Source organism: Chlorocebus sabaeus, chromosome 10 (genome assembly GCF_047675955.1).
Source record: "Chlorocebus sabaeus isolate Y175 chromosome 10, mChlSab1.0.hap1, whole genome shotgun sequence".
NCBI classification, from domain to species: Eukaryota; Metazoa; Chordata; class Mammalia; order Primates; family Cercopithecidae; genus Chlorocebus; species Chlorocebus sabaeus.
Window position 1 is genome coordinate 28,158,512 of NC_132913.1, and position 19,107 is coordinate 28,177,618.

Below are 19,107 nucleotides of genomic sequence, written 5' to 3' on the forward strand. Positions count from 1 at the left end.
CTGGAGATGAAGTGAGGAAAGTACAGTCTAAGTGGAAGAAACAAAATGAACAGAGGTTCATAATGTATGGGTTCTTAGTAGTCTGATGAAGCACGTGGACTCCGCAGAAAGTTGTGGTTTTTAATAATTTTTTTAATTTGTATTTTTGTGAGTACATAGTAGGTGTTATAGTAGTGTATTTCTAGGTTATGTGGAGGCCTGGTAGATAAGCAAGCAACAATATGGAAGGGGCTCCACGTTGGGGAGGGCTCCAAGTGGGGAAGAACAATGAACAATCTTTCAGACAAGTGGCTAATCTCATCATAAACAACAACCTCCTTGTCCTGTGGCCACAATGACCTCATTCCACAAGTAGCTCCCTCCAGCACCACCATATAAAATGTCCTTCCAGTCCCTGCCTCTTTGCAGACAGCCCTGTCTCTGCTGTGCTGCCTGTTGCAAGCTTGCAATGTATTTTCATGCTTTCTCTAATAAATCTGCCTCTCTTTACCTACAACTGTCTTGGTAAATTCCTTTACCCACTGTGTCAATGGCCCCAGTTAGTCACTACCTATGACAAGTTACATGAAATATTGTGATATAGGCATGCAATATATGATAATCACACAGGGTAAATACGGTACCCATCACCTTAAGCATTTATCCTTGTGTTACAAACAATCCAATTATACTCTTAGTTATTTTAAAATGTACAATTAAGTTATTTTTTACTATAGTCACCCTGTTGTGCTAGCAAATACTAGAAAGTTTTTAGAAGTGCAAAAACAGTAAGAATAAAACTTTTTTAAAAGTATAGATGAGAAAACATTGAAATGCAGTTATTGAAATTAATGTTTGAATATAATAATAAATGTATTTATTTACTTAAATATTTATTTTGATGTCACGAAATTCAAACTTCATTTGATAGAATATTTTAATTCTTATTCTAATTCCTTTTTATCTCAGAAGAAGTTGAGAGATATTCCCCCACAGAGAGGATTTTATTAGTATATTCAATAATAAGATCCAGCAGTGGGTCCAAGGAGTCCCACTATTCAATTAGTAGTGGGTTGCAAAGCCTGAACATAAGTGATATTTTGAGATATGTGCAGCAACTATAATGGGATATGAATATGTCTATTACTTCTATCAGCAAATTCATAGTTGCTGCTAATAACTTCGGTGGTCTGTGGCATACATTCACAATGGAAAGAAATACTAACTTTCAGTTAGAAGTTAAAATAATGCTATAATATTTTCCCAAAAAATGTTCCTGAATCTCTTCAATTTTATCCATGGACTTCTAAGTTTCCTGTGGACTCAGACTAAGAATCTAGAAAAGTGGGTGGAAAGTGACACTTCTTTAAACACCCTGTGGGTGTGTGGCACAGTAAGAAGTCTTTCATACTATTCTTACAACACGCTATAAGCAGGAAATGGTTATAAATGGGCAATGTTACTTGAAAAATGAGAAAACTGAGGCTCAAAAGTATTATGTAACCTGCCTAGGGTCACATACAGAATGAATATAAGTTATACAATTAGAGTTTGAATATCCTAATCTAAAGCCTTTGTTTGCCTTTCCCACTGTGAAAAACCACCTAGAGAATCTGCAGAATGTTTTAAATAAGCAGTTAGAAGATAAACACAACCAGAGCAAGAAATTGTTTTCAAGAGCAGTAGAAATAACAACAGGGAATGTGGGGTAGGACCCCCTAAAAAAGCATACACAGAGAAACAAAGCAAATGCTTTTGCATATACAAAAACAAGCCCATCTGGGATATGATAATAAAATCAATGTTTCAGGAAAAAAATAATCTGATGGTAACAGTTCAATGGATTGCAAAAGTAAGGATTATTATATTTTCTCTCCAGAAATTTTATAGTAAGTCTAAAATAATACATTATAGTTAAATGCTTTATCTAAAATGAGTTGAATCATTTTATTAATTTTCTGAAGCAGTTTTGGGGTTTGGTTTTTTCAAGATCTATTCTTAAATATAGCAACACACACAAAATAGTTACTTACCAACACTTGTACAACTTTCACCATCTACATCCAGCTTCCAACCTTCATAACATGAACACTTAACTGTGTTCTTGTGCTGCTCACACACTTGGCTGCACTTTAGATGGTTGCTACAGTAATCCACAATTTCACATGTTTTATTGTCTTTGTTGAGTTGAAGTCCTTCAGGGCAGGAACACACAATTCCCCTTCCAGGAACAACAGAACAGTGGTTGCTACAGCCTCCATTGTTCAGCGAACATTCATCTAGAGGGACAGATTATAGGTCTTATCAATTGCTTTCCTCAGTTAAATACCAATCATTGAACTCAATTCTCGAAGCCTACAATTAGCCTACAAATGAAGATAAGAAAGCCCTCTTTGGCTTATTTTTTTCTTCAGGGATTGGTATAGAAATGATAGAATTCATCCAAAGGCCAAATTTAATTCTATATGATAGAAATTGTAAATGGAAGATTTTCATTTCTATAAAACTTGGGAGTATAGTTTGCTTTACCCCACAGATGTAAAGTGAGCTCAGTGTTTCTATCACAACTGGAAAGATTATGCTGAGCCTTTCAGCAGCTGTGTAAAATCATTTGTAGAGGTCTTCCAAAAAAGATGTATATACCATGATGATCTGAATATTAGACATATCTTGATGTTAATAAATTAACAAGTATATCCATATACACATATATGAATATATATACATAATGTCTATGTATCTTTTGCAACACTTGTACAGTCTATTTTGGAGTTATAATGTAGAACGGATTACTTTTTATCCTTTACTGGCTGTGGGCATTTATTTTTAAGTTAAGTGAATTGTATATTGTGTCCCATATACTGGTTAGTAGGATTCATTCAATGACGCCATGGAGACATCATAAGCAAAACACTAAAAAGAAAAAAAAGTTGTCCTGGTATTTTGGCTGAAATAATGAGCAATAGTATTGATTACACAGAAAATACGATTGGTTATATAGATAATATGATTAGTTTGTAAAAAAGATTAGCTTTTTAAACAGCATTTAAATATACAGCTGTCCTTTAAATATATTTATTTATTATTCTACTTCATCACCAAATTGTAAGCTCCATGAGGGTACAGAAAATATCTCTTCTGTTTACCAGTATATACCTAACATTGAGTAACGAGTTAAAAATATTTCATGAATTTTTTAAAGTAGAAAAATTGTATAAAAGCACACATTATCCTACATTTTAGTCAGAATTGTCTATTTGAGAAAATTTCAATATGACACTCTTATAACCTTGAAGAAAATGGCAGATAACTGTCTTTGAAACCACACCATTACCTACCACTATGTACCATTAGGTACATAGTAATAAGGCTGAAAGAAGCTTTGTCTTTCTTGGCTTTAAAAATATTTTCAAGTGGATTTCAAACCGTATTTAATTGTGTATGTTTTGAGATATGCTAAAAAGACTATTGTCTAATAATTGGTAAATTGCAGTCATATTTATTAATATAATGCAAATATTTCTGATTGTCTATGAAAATGTATCTAGTACAAAAATTGGCTTGAAATGTAAGGCTTTTAAAAACATATCTACATTTTAAAAGCTCTGTATGAGTCAACTCTTCTTCATATAATTTGTTACCATCAATGAAGCTACAGTAATAAGAAAAGGAAAATGATTATATTAACTATTTTCTCTAGCAATTCAAGTTTCGTATTATTTTGAAGAAAAAAACAGGTTCAGCTCTTGGTTCCTCCAAATATGTTTCTCACCCATAATCAAAAGCATTTCAAAACAGCAGTCATTTCAAAGTATTTGCCCCATTTTAGTTCAATTGACATTCTTTTCCCAGAAAATAACTGTAAAGAAATGTCATTGTGCCCAGGAGGTAAAAAAAAAAAAAAATTGTTACAATGCTTTTAGCTTATTTCAAATGTCACTGTTTTCTCAGTACCAAAGTGTCTCTTTCTATTACTATCTGTGGAATGAAGTCATAGTTTTAGGTTAAATGAAATTCACATTGAAATCTGAAATTGAATATATAAATTTAATGCCAATATTTGCATAATTAGAACCTGTTAATTCTTACTTAGCCCTAAACCTGTCATGAATCCTGCAACTTATTCTAAATTTTTTTATTACTTGACAAAGACTTCTTGACCAAACACTAGTCAGTATCCTCTAAGTCCTCTTCTTGGCTAGACCTCAGCCTTGGCCAATAAAAACTGCAGACTCCCAGCACAAACAATTTCATCCTGCTGCCCTCACCTCCACTGCACCCCCCACCCCCATGCCCCTGGGCCAAAATACATACTGAGAGACTTGAACAATCACTAGCATATTGTCCAACAGTTTAAATGTATGTCCCTCGAATGACCCCAGCCCCCACATTAAATTGCCTGCCTGAGAAAGTTCAGCAAATATGTCCTGAACCTCCTCTTAGAGCAGTTACTTTAGAAAGCTTGCAATTATAAATCCTTTCTGTGCCTTTTTGAGATGTAAATCTTCTACTACCCAGAACTGCCTTCTAAGGAGCCGAGAGCTTTCTTTTTGAAGTGCAAACACCTGAGAAGGTAACTCTGACTCTCATTCTCCCTCCCAGCCCAGTGGGTGTCTTACTCTCACTTGCTGCCACTGCCTCTTGTCACAAAGATGAGAGAAGTCTGTTTTCCCCTCCAGTTAAGCACTAATTATCAAACCCAGGTGGTGTAATCTTGTGGAGCAGCCCCCTTAACCTGCTTAGTGGCTTTTCCTTAGCACACCCCAACCTTCGAAAAGTTTCCAGTCTTTAGTTTCATGAAGTTGAGCTCAGTTCACAGTGGACTCTCTATCACAAGAGTTACTAATGAATAAAATCTTTACTTACTGTTTTACTAGTTAGCATCTGGCTTTATCTTTGACATATTATTATAACAAGGATCAATATAACTCCATTTTAGAGTAATTAAAGTCTATTTTCGTTTGTTTCTTAAGTGCAAATCCTTTTTCTTTTGAAAGTATTTAAAAATTTCCCTAAAAAAAATAATCTGTTCACTAGAATTAGAAGATTTACATTCTTGGGTTCTCCTTTTCCTTATATACATTGCATATAACCATGGAAAAGGCAGTTTAATCTTTTGGCCAGTATTTGCTTTCTGTTTCCATTGTTATAACTCTTCATGACTTCACCTCTGAAAGAGTGGGGTGTGTAGTTCAATATGACACAATGCTGCAATCATGATAAAATTGTCTTTTTACCTCCTCTGGTACTTCCACACCAGATTCCTCCTTATAATCTATTTCAGTCTCTATAAAATTTTGAAATGTTTGGGCAAAGCTCTTGAAGTAATGGCTAGATAAGAAGTGGTTTTCAATTCTGAAGTAGACAAAGAAATGAATTAAGAGGAAATTCCCTCATTACTCTTTTACTTTCCTAATTTGGAAAGTGAAGAATAGGAAGATAAGGTTGAGTTTTCTTATCATTGTCTTCATTTTTCTCAATGGGTGTACTTTCTGTCTTCTGCCTTTTATTTCTTTAACTTGAAGGATGGGGAAAAGGTAGAAAAGTACTAATATTTTTCAATAACAGTAGGGCATCAGGCATTATTACCATGATTACCTGATAGATAACCATTGCCTCTATTTTAATTATAAGAAAATCAAGATTTTAAGAAATTAAGTCACCTACTCAAATGACTTAATTGAAGAAAAGAATTTAAGCTTGTTGAAGTCTAGTTTTTCCATAATTACATTATATTTTCTTTTAAGAGTATTGATAATTTATTTTAGAATTGTATTTACAACCTTCATGAGCAAACCTCTCACCAACCACTAAAAGAATGAGCTGGGCAAGAAAGGAATACAGAAAAACAAAATTTGTCATCTTTTATTTATAAATTTTGTTGCTCAATTTTAGTTTTTGTTTTGTTTTTTTTTTTTTGGCTGAATATTTTTGTATAATTTTAGCCTAATCGAATGAAGACTGGTGCATTCACTGTTTCAAGGTTATTTTATAAAATCATGACTTAAAAAAAGACATTTTCCCACATATGTTAAAAAATCATCCTTTTTTATATCATTCAGTATGCTATTAATGCTAATTTGAGGTCAAAATATAACTTTAGGCTTCAATGTAGTTGTCTTTCCTACTTTCAATCAGTCAGCTTCATTATTTCCTAAAGTCATTTCCTCACAGCCTCAAGTCATCTCATTATTGTTCTTATCATTCTGTAAACTGTTCTTCATTATCTATTGATGTCACCTTCAGTATTATCTAGAAAACACTTAAAAAAAATCCCTTTACTAAATCTCTGATCTCCCGAAAGAGAAGGAAATGTAATTTTCTTTTGTATGTGCTGGTTGGTAAGAAAGATTGCTAGTCAACGTGATTTCAAAGCTCATTGAAATTATTTTAACTAGATAAGGCATACTAAAGAAAGCTGTTGTATGAAGACTAAAAACTTGCAGGAAAATTATATTAAATTTGGTAATATTCAATTGGTTTTATTACCCAGTCTCTTCCCCTTCCTAAAAATCAGTTTCTATTGTAATGATTAGAAGGCTTATCAAAATATGTAGGGTGGTGGTAAGCTCTATCCCACAGATGAGGAATAACAAGTTTTCCTTGTTCTGAGTGACTCATTTAACAAATAATCAGTTCAACTAGGGGAACATCATTGGCCATCCAGAGATCTAAATGATGAATACAGCTCTTCAATTAAGTGACTTCAATATAGGCTAGCTTTTCCTGTCTTATTTTCAGAAATTTCTGATCACATTTAAGACTTTTACTGCAGCTTTAGAGTGTCTGAAAAATGTAGATAAGGTTCAGTGTTAAAAGCTACATTTAAAGGGAATGAAAGGAATGAATGCTACTATATTTAGTAACAGCAAGTGAACTAAAAGGTAGTTTTCATGGAGAAGCCAGTGTAATTAAACATGCAGTACCACAGAGATCGCCTTCATCAGAGCCATCAGGACAATCCTTTTTCCCATTGCAGAGTTTCTCTGGCTGCAGGCAGACTGAGGTGTCATTAGCACAAGGATATTTGGGTGGTCCACACAAGAAACTGTCACAGTCATCTTCATCTGACTGATCTTCACAATCAATGTCTCCATCACACACCCATGCTTTGTTGATGCATCTCCCTTAAGAAAACAGAAATAGCATCTGTTTGATTTTTGTGATTAGGTCATTGTGATAATGAGCAGCCATTATTGTCTTCAGTCACCAGCAGAATTACTTGTCTTCAGCAAAAGAAAACAAAATCTATTTGCTTATTATTTGACAGTTTATTTTCATTACGGCATCTGAATATTTCTTCTCCTGGTCTTAAAGTGCTCTCAGTGTTTGAGCTTTGATATTTTCTTTAGTTTCAAGTCATTGCTCTGCTCTATTTAAAAAATATATATATATAGACAGAATTTATAGCATTTTTTATTGTTTATAGAAGAAAAAAAGAAAATATTGTTTAACCAGCATGATTCAACAGTAACAGTGTGAAACACAAAGAGATCAGTGTTCATTGTTACTGTTTTTTTTGTTTTGTTTTGTTTTGTTTTGTTTTGTGATGGAGTTTTGCTCTTGCTGTCCAGGCTAGAGTGCAATGGTGCGATCTCCATTCACTGCAACCTCTGCCTCCCGGGTTCCAGCAATTCTCCTCCCAAGTAGCTGGGATTACAGGCATGTGCCATCATGCCTGGCTAATTTTGTATTTTTAGTAGAGATGGGGTTTTACCATGTCGGTCAGGCTGATCTCAAACTCCTTACCTCAGGTGATCCACCACTTCGACCTCCCAAAGTACCGGGATTACAGGCTTGAGCCACTGTGCCTGGCATTGTTGTCTATGTAAATGTTTCACTGCAAATTATTCCTCCTTTTGAAGTTGTCTTTTACTGACTTCTTATTAATTATCTTTTCTAGATTATGCAATGTTCAGGTGCAATACAATTTTTTTTAAATGTACCTAAAGATAATACTAGTTATTGACTGACTATATACTGGCATCTTATAAAAATAAGTGGGGCAAATACAAGGGAAATGGAAAATATTACATTGTATATATCCAAAAGCCATTTATGTATTTAAATGTCTTCTTGAGTCTTACAGACAAATAAATTTTAAAATAATTAAAATATATATGCAAAAATGTTTTATTTATAAAAATATATTAATAATTTTTTAAATTTTTATTTATTTTTTTTTGAGACAGAGTCTCGCTCTGTCGCCCAGGCATCTCGGCTCACTGCAAGCTCCGCCTCCCGGGTTTACGCCATTCTCCTGCCTCAGCCTCCCGAGTAGCTGGGACTACAGGCGCACGCCACCTCGCCCAGCTAGTTTTTTGTATTTTTTTAGTAGAGACGGGGTTTCACCGGGTTAGCCAGACTGGTCTCAATCTCCTGACCTCGTGATCCATCCGTCTCGGCCTCCCAAAGTGCTGGGATTACAGGCTTGAGCCACCGCGCCCGGCCAATAATTATTTACATTACTATGTCAAATAAAAAAAAATATAATCAGTTCCATAACTAAAATACATTTGAAGATATTCAACATTGATAAAAATACTCTTAAAATAAGAATTGACAGATACTTCACTAGATTTGATATAAATGGAGAAACATTATAAACTTTTGTATTAACATCATAAATAAAACCAATGTTGTTCTGTAAATACTACCTAGCACAATTAGGTAACAGAAAGAAATGAGGTATAATATTAGAAATGAGTTATAACATTAGAAAACAGTGTCATTACATGTTAGTATAACCATATAATTATAAAATCAATTAAAATTAAATAAACTGAGAATTCAAAAAATAGGTAGCTAGTTTAAAAAATAACAGAAAAATATATTTCATATATAGAGAGAGCATATACTAGAAGAAAAGGTCAACTAAAATTTTATCATAAAAATGTATTTTGTGTTAAAATGTACAAGAACTATATAACATTTATACAAATCCAAAATTCTACAAAGAATCTGATTAAAAGGCTTGAATAAAGATATTATTTGGTCTTGGATTAGTAAAGATACTAATTTTCTCTTAATTTAAACAATCCTTTCAAAATAGTAACCATATTAATGAAACCCTCCAAGCTTATTTTAAATTAAAAAATAAAACTAGAAAAATCATTCAGAATCTTACCAAAAAAAAAAAGAGGAATCTTAATGAGTAGAAATTGTATATATTCCAACTATTTAGAAGTAATTTAAGGTAATAGTAGTTAAAATACTTCTTGCAAATGAATATCAATAAAGATATTAATAATTAAAGAGCACAGAGACATTAGAAATAGGTCTATCTATGCATATGGCTTTTATATATGAAAAAGTTGGCAATTTAAATAGCAGAGAACAAAATTAATGATGCAGTATCACCTCATTAGCCAATCTGGAGGATAAACAATAAAGCTGAATCTCTACTTGGCTTCTTATGCTATAATATATTCTAGATATATCAAAGAGATAATCATTTTAAAATAAGAATAAAAATACAAACGTTAAGCTGAATTTTATAAACATATTTTATTCCATATTGCAACAACAAACTCCATAGACAAAGTCAGTGGACAGTCAATAAGCCAGAAAAAATATTTCATCCTATTTTTAAAAATAGTTCATTATATGACAAAAAGCATATTTTTTAAACATACAAGGGTTCTTTTAAATCAATAAGATAACAATCAATCCAACTGCAAGATTCATAAAGAAACAGTAACGGTTCACAAACGTAAGATATTAAATATCCCTTTCAATTAAAAAAGGTAAACTAAAATAACCAGTTGACATCCTTCCTACTCTATTAGATCAATATCAAAAAGTTGGATAATGCAAAACTAGATCTGACAAGGATGTAAAAAGCAGCACAAATGTTGAAAATTGTGATAATCTCTCTCCAGGGCAATGTCAAGAAATCCAGCAAATGAAACATCTGTCAACTCATCACCACAGTAATTCTAATTTTAGAAAATGTTTTCATAAATATATTTGCACAAATGCACAAAGATGCTAGGATATCTACTGCTGTTTTGTATATATTATGGAAAGGAAAGTAACAATTTAAATAATTACTGCAAGCCTGGTGACATCAATTACAATGCATCCATACATAAAAGGTATATGCTTGAATAAAGAAGAATGTGCCAATCTACATAAGTGAATGAAAACTAATTTTCAAAGTTAATTAATTTTAAAAGGCATAGAACTCAGTGTATATAGGCTTTCTGATGTGTTGAAAGGGAGTTAGCTATTTATCAATATGTATGACTATATTTCCATACATTTATCACTTTAAGTACATGGATAGACTTTATATTTGAATTCTTTCTGGAGGGATACACAAGAAATAGTTTAAATTGGTTGCCTCTGGAAAGAATTAGTTACTGGAAACCCATTGTAGGAGGGAGATGAACTTTTCATGGAATACTCTTACGCTGCTTTATTTTTCTTCGACCATATACTTGCATAACTTTTCCAAAATATATTGGCTCCTTTAAAAAAAAAGATTAGGTATACACATATGCAATTAAGCCTGATTCAACAGCCTTCTCATAAAAATTATATGTTGAAGTTACTCTGTGCCTTACCCTTTCCTAAGGGCTTTCAGAAATGTAAGAAAGCATAAAGCCTGATCCCTGTAACCAAGGGGCTTATAATCTAGTTAGAAAGAAAAGATCAATGCATAATATATCAGTCGAAAATATGACATTCTATATACTTAAGCATTAAATTGTATGAAGTCATTTGCAAGAGTTAGAGTTCAAGAATATACAAATTCCCATTTTTAGTTTGGTTTATCAAAATGCAACTTCCTTTGGGTTTTTTTGTTGTTGTTGTTGTTGTTGCTGTTTTTCCCCCGACACATCACCAATCCATGATGGCATTCCCAACCACTGACTCCAAAATGACCTTAGAATTGCTTCAACAGATACATCTATAAATCACTATCAATCTTTTAGAGTAAGAATAGCAGTAAAGCTATTTGCCATCCCTGATATAAATACTGCTTGGAAAAGGTAAACAAAAATAATATTCAGATGACTGTAAAACTTTAAAAGAAATAATGTCACCAGAGATATGAATAAATATTAATACATAGTTTAAATGAATTGTACAAGCTTAAACAGCCCCCCTCTTCCTATTGATTTTTCAGGGGCTGTTTGAAGCTTAATTGCTTTTCCCTGTTTATGTTTGGTTTTAGTTCTTACCAAAAAGTAGACAAGAAGGCGAACCAGGTATGATAAGTTTAATGAATTTCTAACTCATGAACATGAATTAGGTAAAACCCAAAAGCCAATGGCCTCAGTGAAAATACTTTAAACATATTGATTTTTACCTGATTAGTATCAAGATAAATCCTTACCTAATCAAGTACCTAATCAAGTCGTTGGAAACAAAATCTTGAATGAACAAAGATCACAGATTTCTTTGCTTAAGCTCCCTTCCTTATATATAAGAAATAACTAGTTATTAATAGTAAAACATATTGTAGAAATGCATATCCAATAGATAGAATATCCAAAAATCTTTAAAGTTTTTTAAACGTGCATGAGTAATTCAAGCAATCAAGTAAATCATTGTGTTTACTAATTCGTTTTTAGAAGATGCTGAAAACCATATTAGATAATTAGTATGAAGTTGAGCTCTACAAAATATTTTCTCATTTATTTATAATGATATTTTCAACTTGATAACTACATGTCAAAGACTCTATTTTGGTAACTGTGGTTTTGTCCTTTGAGAAAAGAAAATAAGAATGGATAAGTAACAACAACAATTTTTTTAAAAACATAATCCCGCAAACCCAGAAATTTGGTTAAACACAACTACAAAGTCAACAGGTATAGAAAAACTTAAGTTTTTATGATTGTAGAAAACAAGCTGGTTTTCCAAAATAAATTGATACAATCTCTTCTAGAGTTTCTCTTTTTTGTGTTAAACTCTTGACCATATTCTGAAATAGATCTATCTTTTTGTAAACTAACTTGTTTTTAGTTTACTAAAAAGACAGCACATGCAACAATAGGATAATTTCTGTTCTGAGATATGACTGGCAGTTTATATTAAGATACTAATATTAACATGAAGTGAATCTTCGAGAAAGTCTAAATGGATTTACTTGAAATTATATTATTATAATGCCTCATTGAACACTGGTCTATAAACTAATCTTTTAAAAAATATTCATACTACTTTTAGTGTTACCTACATATTTATTTCTCTAACAGTGTTTGGTTTCAATTCAGTTTGGCAAATATTTTTTGAGTATTATATGCTTGATTTGCTACTGAAGAGTGTAGAAAGATGGGGAAGACAAGTTCCTGATCTTGTGGAGCAATAACTCTAGTAATGACACATGTTCTAATATTGACCATATAAAACAGGAGGAGATGAAAGCCATATAACCATCAGAGAATGCTATGGATTTTCAAGGAGGTGGAACATATGTATGATTGGAAGGATGAGAAACAAGTTTTACCAAGCTATTCTTCTGAACAATGTTTGGAAGGATGGTAGAAATTTTCATATAAAGAAAAAAGTATTTAATATAGACAGCTGCCTAATGCGTACAGTCTTAACATTCGAACATATACCCCATGCAAAATCAAAAGCCAGTAAACAGAACAGGTGAAAGAAATAAAAATGTAATAGCATAGTGATTACTCCTGCTACTCAATAGGAATGTGTTAGGGCATAGATATTAGAAAAGAATCAGTTCTTTCTTATGCTGATCTTTGTTCCACCTCTAAGTGAATTCATTATAAAATTCTAGTTTTTACATTTGCTTTATATTTTATGCTAAACATTACCTTGTTTATAATATAGTTATAGGTACAAATTATGCTCAGAGCTATATACACAAAACCATGTATAATAAGTTTAATGGGTGATTTTCAGGGGGTAATTTTGAACATATGCAGTTTTATATGCTGAATATTCAACCTTATTTGTTTAATCGAATTCACACAAAAGATGAAAGTCTTTTCTAAAGGTATAAAAGCAGGAAAGAGTGGGACCTGTTCAAAAAGCAATAATGAAGCAGTTTGGGGCCCCTAATTCAAGAAGTGTTTCTTAATCTGATTATGGTTAAGAAAATTGAGACACTTTTTGAATTAGCAATGGAGACTGTCTATAAGATTCAGCAAACTTGAATGATTGAAAGAGTTTTTTAAAGTATATGCTTAGGTCAGCTTAGGTCACATATTGAGAGGTAAGAGAAAGCCAAAACTGCGGGTAGTGTGGATTGAAGCTAATGACTATCAGGGAAAAACACAGTCAGCCACACAAAGATCTGAGAGAGAGATAATGAAAGCTTAACCTTAGATTATGAGATGTGAGTAGAGAATGGAACGGGGGATATTGGAGATACTGCAGAAGTAACCTCAGTAGGAGTAGGACTTGGAAAATGATTTCAAGTTAGAAGTGTCAAAGTGTCAAAGGGTTCTTTCTGCTTTAAATCTGAGTGTACAGGGGATTAAATATTCTAACGGAAATGAGAAATTCTTATTCATCTCTGACTTTGAAGAGAAAGTAGAATGTTCAGCATTGCATTGGGAAAAAAATGGATTAGAAGTAGGGAGTAAATGTCAGTGGCAGAAATTTTGGAGTCTTAGAGGTGACAGTTAAAACTGGGGACAGAAGAGATTGCTATGAAGATCTTGCAGAAAGATGAGAAGGAGCAAAACAAATTAATTAGGAGAAAAATATCTGCAATGCTGGACACATATTATGTGCTCAAGAAGTATATTTTTAAATTAAATATAAGGGATAGGCAGAGAAAACGGGCAAGGGAAAGTGAAATACAAAGAGGAGTCTAAATGTCATGTGGCTAAAGATAACAATCCAATATGAGAATTCATAAGAAAATATTAAAAGGGAGGACATGCAGCAGGGTAAAGTGTGGTAAAGAAAGAAGCCGAGGTGCAGTACTAGTAGTGAAAAGTGTCATTCATTAAGCTTGTACTGTGCTCTAGACACTTTTTGTACATTCTACCAGTTAATATTATCTTATCTATTTTACTGACCAGAAAACAGTAATGTAGAGAGGTTTAGTAACTTATTTGCACTCATGCAGATACTGAATGGCAGAGTAGGACTCAAAACATAGAAGAGCATAAACTGAGAAATTATTCCTGGTGACCATCGAAACAGCCATTTCTATCAAGGGAAGTGACTGGATGTTAGATTGCAAACGGTGAAGGAATTAGTGAGACGTAAGGCATCTAGGTATTTACATCAAGTGATTTAATGAAGTGAAGAAGAAAGACAGGGAAAAGGTAATAAAATCAAAGAAATGCTTTTCAGGTTATTGGACTAAATATAGTTACATCAAGAAAGAAAAATTAGTCTGGAGAAAGAAATGGAAGACCAAGCAAGAAAAGTGACCAAGGTCCCACAAGGATTAGGAGGTCACAGGATCAATATCTAAAGAAGGGGCTGGGGTGGTGGCTCACACCTGTAATCCCAGCACTTTGGGAAGCCAAGGTGGGTGAATCACTTGAGGTAAGGAGTTTGAGACCAGCCTGGCCAACACGGTGAATCCCCATCTCTACTTAAAAAAAAAAAAAAATGTAGTCAGGTGTGGTGATGCATGCCTATAATCCCAGCTACTCAGGAGGCCGAGGCAGGTATTGCTTGAACCTGGGGGGGTGGAGGCTGCAGTGAGCTGAGGTCGTGCTACTGCACCCCAACCTGGGCAACAGAGCAAGACTCTATCTCTAAACAAACAAATACATACATACATACATACATACATACATACATACATACATACATAAATCTGAAGAAGAGCCCTCCTGGACAAAAAGGAGCATTGTTTATTCTTCTTTATAGACAGGACTGAAGGGAAACAAGAAGAGTAGGCATACAACAAAAGGTTTAAAACTGTCAGCTCATGAGGTCAGGAGATAGAGACCATCCTGGCTAACATGGTGAAACCAGTCTCTACTAAAAATACAAAAAATTAGCTGGGCGAGGAGGTGGGTGCCTGTAGTCCCAGCTACTCAGGAGGCTGAGGCGGGAGAATGGCATGAACCCAGGAGGCAGAGCTTGCAGTGAGGTGAGATCTCACCACTGCACTCCAGCCTGGGCAACAGAGTGAGACTCTGTCTCAAAAAAAAAAAAAAAAAAAAAAAAAAAAAACTGTCACTGGGAGGAATTAAGGAAAAATACAGGAGACTCATAAGAAGAAAAATGCAAAATATTTTATTAGTTTTCTGGCACATAAACAATGAACAGCCTGCCATATTATTTTCATCAGAAATAATCAGAAGTATTCCATAGGGCTGGTTCCAGAAAGAAAAAAAAGGGTTGTGTTTAGAAATGTTTCATATAGAACCCATCGTATAATTCTAACAAAATCACTATACCATTATGGGATATTTTCGGTTCTAATAATCCAGATTGGTTTTCCACAATGATTAAATTCATCATTTTATTCTGTATTCACTGATATAACAATAGGGGAAAGAAAACAAAACAATCCAAAAAAAGACAAGAATAATGTTTTGCCATTCACAGAAGCCCACAGAGAATTTTCATTACACAGCAGATCAGAACAGAGTATGATGCCACTGTCAAAGTTAAATCCACATGTGTGCCAGTCAGTTCTGTTACATTCTTCTGCTAAAGATCACTTGTCCTTAACTAATAACACTACTCTAGAACTTGATTTCAAAATGTATGTTGCTTATTCCAATGGAATCTAGAGTGGAAGGTAGATGAGTCAGCACCAAACTATCACAACTTTTGAAAAGGTAGTCAATCAAAAAAGGACACACTAAAAGTTATGATATCTTCTCAGTCAGTCTTCCTAGCCACTTTTCCCCCATACTTAGAGACAAACAATGACAATAGTTTTCTTGTGAATTCTTCCAGAAATGTTTTTGTTATACAGAGAATACACTTTTACTTTCTTTTCACTTAAACAATAGTACATGCTATGCCCACTCTTGCACTCCTTCACTTTCACTCAACATGTAATCACAGAGAAGTGTTCATGTCAGTGCATTATAATGACTTCCAAATCTGCAAGGCATTCTACTATACAGAAATATCATATTAGCACCTAGTGCCCTATTTTGTCCTATTTAGGTTATTTGCAACATTTATCTATTAAAAGCAATTTCATGGCAAATGAACATTTGAAAAGATACTCAAAATAATATATCATTAGGAAAATGCAAATTAAAACAATAATGAGATACAACTGTACACCTATCAGAGTGATGAAAATCTGGAACAGTGACAACACTAAAGGTGTACAAGGATATAGAGCAACAGAAACTTTCATTCATCACAAGTGAATGAAGGTAAAATGATACAGCCACTTTGAAAGACAATGAAGCCATTGCTTACAAATACTGAACATACTCTGACCCTACTATCCTGCAAATGGACTCCTTGGGCTTTACCCAAATGAATTAAAAATTTATGTCCACTCAAAAGCCTGCATGTACATATTTATAACTGTTTTATTCATAATTGCCAGAATTTGGAAACAAAGATGTCCTTCAGTGGGTGAACAGATTAAAAAATTGTGGTACAATGGAATATTATTCAAAGCTTAAAGAAATCTACTACCAAGCCATGAAAAGACATAGAGGAAACTCAAATGCATATTACAAGGTGAAAGAAGTCAATATGGCAAGTCTACATACTATGTGATTTCAATGACATGACACTCTAGAAAAGGCAAAACCATGGAGACAGTAAAAAGATAAGCAGCTTCCAGAAGGTAAGGGGGAGGGAAGAATAAACAGAGTACAAAAGGTTTTTAGAGCAGTGAAATTATTCTGCTTGATACTATAATGATGGATACATGTCATCATATATTTGTCAAGATTCACAGAATATTCAACATCTAAAGTAAACCCTCATGTAAACCATAGATTTTGGATGAGAAAGATGTGTCACTGTAGGTTCATTTATTATAACAAATGTACCATTCTGGTGCAGTATACTGACAGTAAAGAGAGCTGTGCATGTGAAGGTGGTGGGAGTATATAGGAAGTCTTGGTACTTTCTGCTCAATTTTGCTGTGAACCTAAAATTGGTCTAAAAAAAGTCTATTTTTTAAAAAGTCATAAACATTTTGATATATAATACTACCCATTTTATTCAGTTAATACCTAGGAATCCATTCTATAAGGGATGTAAAGGACCTCTTCAAGGAGAACTACAAACCACTGCTCAGTGAAATAAAAGAGGACACAAACAAATGGAAGATCATACCATGCTCATGGATAGGAAGAATCAATATTGTGAAAATGGCCATACTGCCCAAGGTAATTTATAGATTCAATGCCATCCCCATTAAGCTACCAATGACTTTCTTCACAGAGTTGGAAAAAAAAAACTGCTTTAAAGTTCATATAGAACCAAAAAAGAGCCCTCATTGCCAAGACAATCCTAAGCCAAAAGAACAAAGCTGGAGGCATCATGCTACCTGACTTCAAACTATACTACAAGGCTACAGTAACCAAAACAGCATGGTACTAGTACCAAAACAGAGATATAGACCAACGGAACAGAACAGAGCCCTCAGAAATAATACCACACATATACAGCCATCTGATCTTTGACAAACCTCAGAAAAACAAGAAATGGGGAAAGGATTCCCTATTTAATAAATGGTGCTGGGAAAATTGGCTGGTCACAAGTAGAAAGCTGAAACTAGATCCTTTCCTTACTCTTTATACAAAAGTTAATTCACGATGGATTAGAGACTTAAATGTTAGACCTAAAACCATAAAAACCATAGAAGAAAACCTAGGTAATACCATTCAGGACATAGGCATGGGCAAGGACTTCATGTCTAAAACACCAAAAGCAACGGCAACAAAAGCCAAAATTGACAAATGGGATCTAATTAAACTAAAGAGTTTCTGCACAGCAAAAGAAACTACCACCAGAGTGAACACGCAACCTACAGAATGGGAGAAAATTTTTGCAATCTACTCATCTGACAAAGGGCTAATATCCAGAACCTACAAAGAACTCAAACAAATTTACAAGAAAAAGACAAACAACCCCATCAAAAAGTGGGCAAAAGATATGAACAGACACTTCTCAAAAGAAGACATTCACATAGCCAAAAGACACATGAAAAAATACTCATCATCACTGACCATCAGAAAAATGTAAATCAAAACCACAATGAGATACCATCTCACACCAGTTAGAATGGCAATCATTAAAAAATCAGGAAACAACAGGTGCTGGAGAGGATGTGGAGAAATAGGAACACTTTTACACTGTTGGTGGGACTGTAAACTAGTTCAACCATTGTGGAAGACAGTGTGGCGATTCCTCAAGTATCTAGAACTAGAAATACCATTTGACCCAGCCATCCCATTACTGGGTATATACCCAAAGGATTATAAATCATGCTGCTATAAAGACACATGCACATGTACGTCTATTGCAGCACTATTCACAATAGCAAAGACTTGGAATCAACCCAAATGTGCATCAGTGACAGACTGGATTAAGAAAATGTGGCATATATACACCATGGAATACTATGCAGCCATAAAAAAGGATGAGTTTGTGTCCTTTGTAGGGACATGGATGCAGCTGGAAACCATCATTCTCAGCAAACTATCTCAAGAACAAAAAAACAAACACTACATATTCTCACTCATAGGTGGGAATTGAACAATGAGATCACTTGGACACAGGAAGGGGAACATCACACACCGGGGCCTATTGTGGGGAGGTGGGAGGAGGGAGGGATAGCATTAGGAGATATACCTAATGTAAATGACGAGTTATGGGTGCAGCACGCCAACATGGCACATGTATACATATGTAACAAACCTGTACGTTGTGCACATGTACCCTAGAACTTAAAATATAATAATAAAAAAGTATGATTTCTTAATTAACCCACTGATTGTTTTGAACTATGATCCTAGTTTTCAAATACATTTTTAAAAATCATTCCACTGTAGATTTCTAATATTTTGTGTGTGTAGAGAATGCTTTTTGTAAATTGCCAATTATTTGAAATACTTTTAAGACTTCTTTGGAACCTAACATATAGTCAAATTTGAAATAGTTTTCTATAACTTTGATGTACATGGAAGAGTATATATGTATTGGTTTAAGTTTATTAAACACATTTAATAAAGCTTTAAATAAATA

General features: G+C 33.7%; 1 protein-coding gene across 1 annotated transcript in view; it reads right to left on the bottom strand.

Moving 5' to 3' along the window:
* LRP1B (LDL receptor related protein 1B) overlaps positions 1-19,107 on the bottom strand; it is a 1,897,925-nt gene that overhangs the window by 666,655 nt on the left and 1,212,163 nt on the right. The window contains exons 22-23 of the mRNA XM_073019651.1: positions 6,906-7,106; positions 2,013-2,258 (exon numbers count right to left, since the gene is read on the bottom strand). Of these exons, the coding sequence (XP_072875752.1) occupies positions 2,013-2,258; positions 6,906-7,106 (447 nt within the window). The remainder of the gene's footprint in view (positions 1-2,012; positions 2,259-6,905; positions 7,107-19,107) is intronic.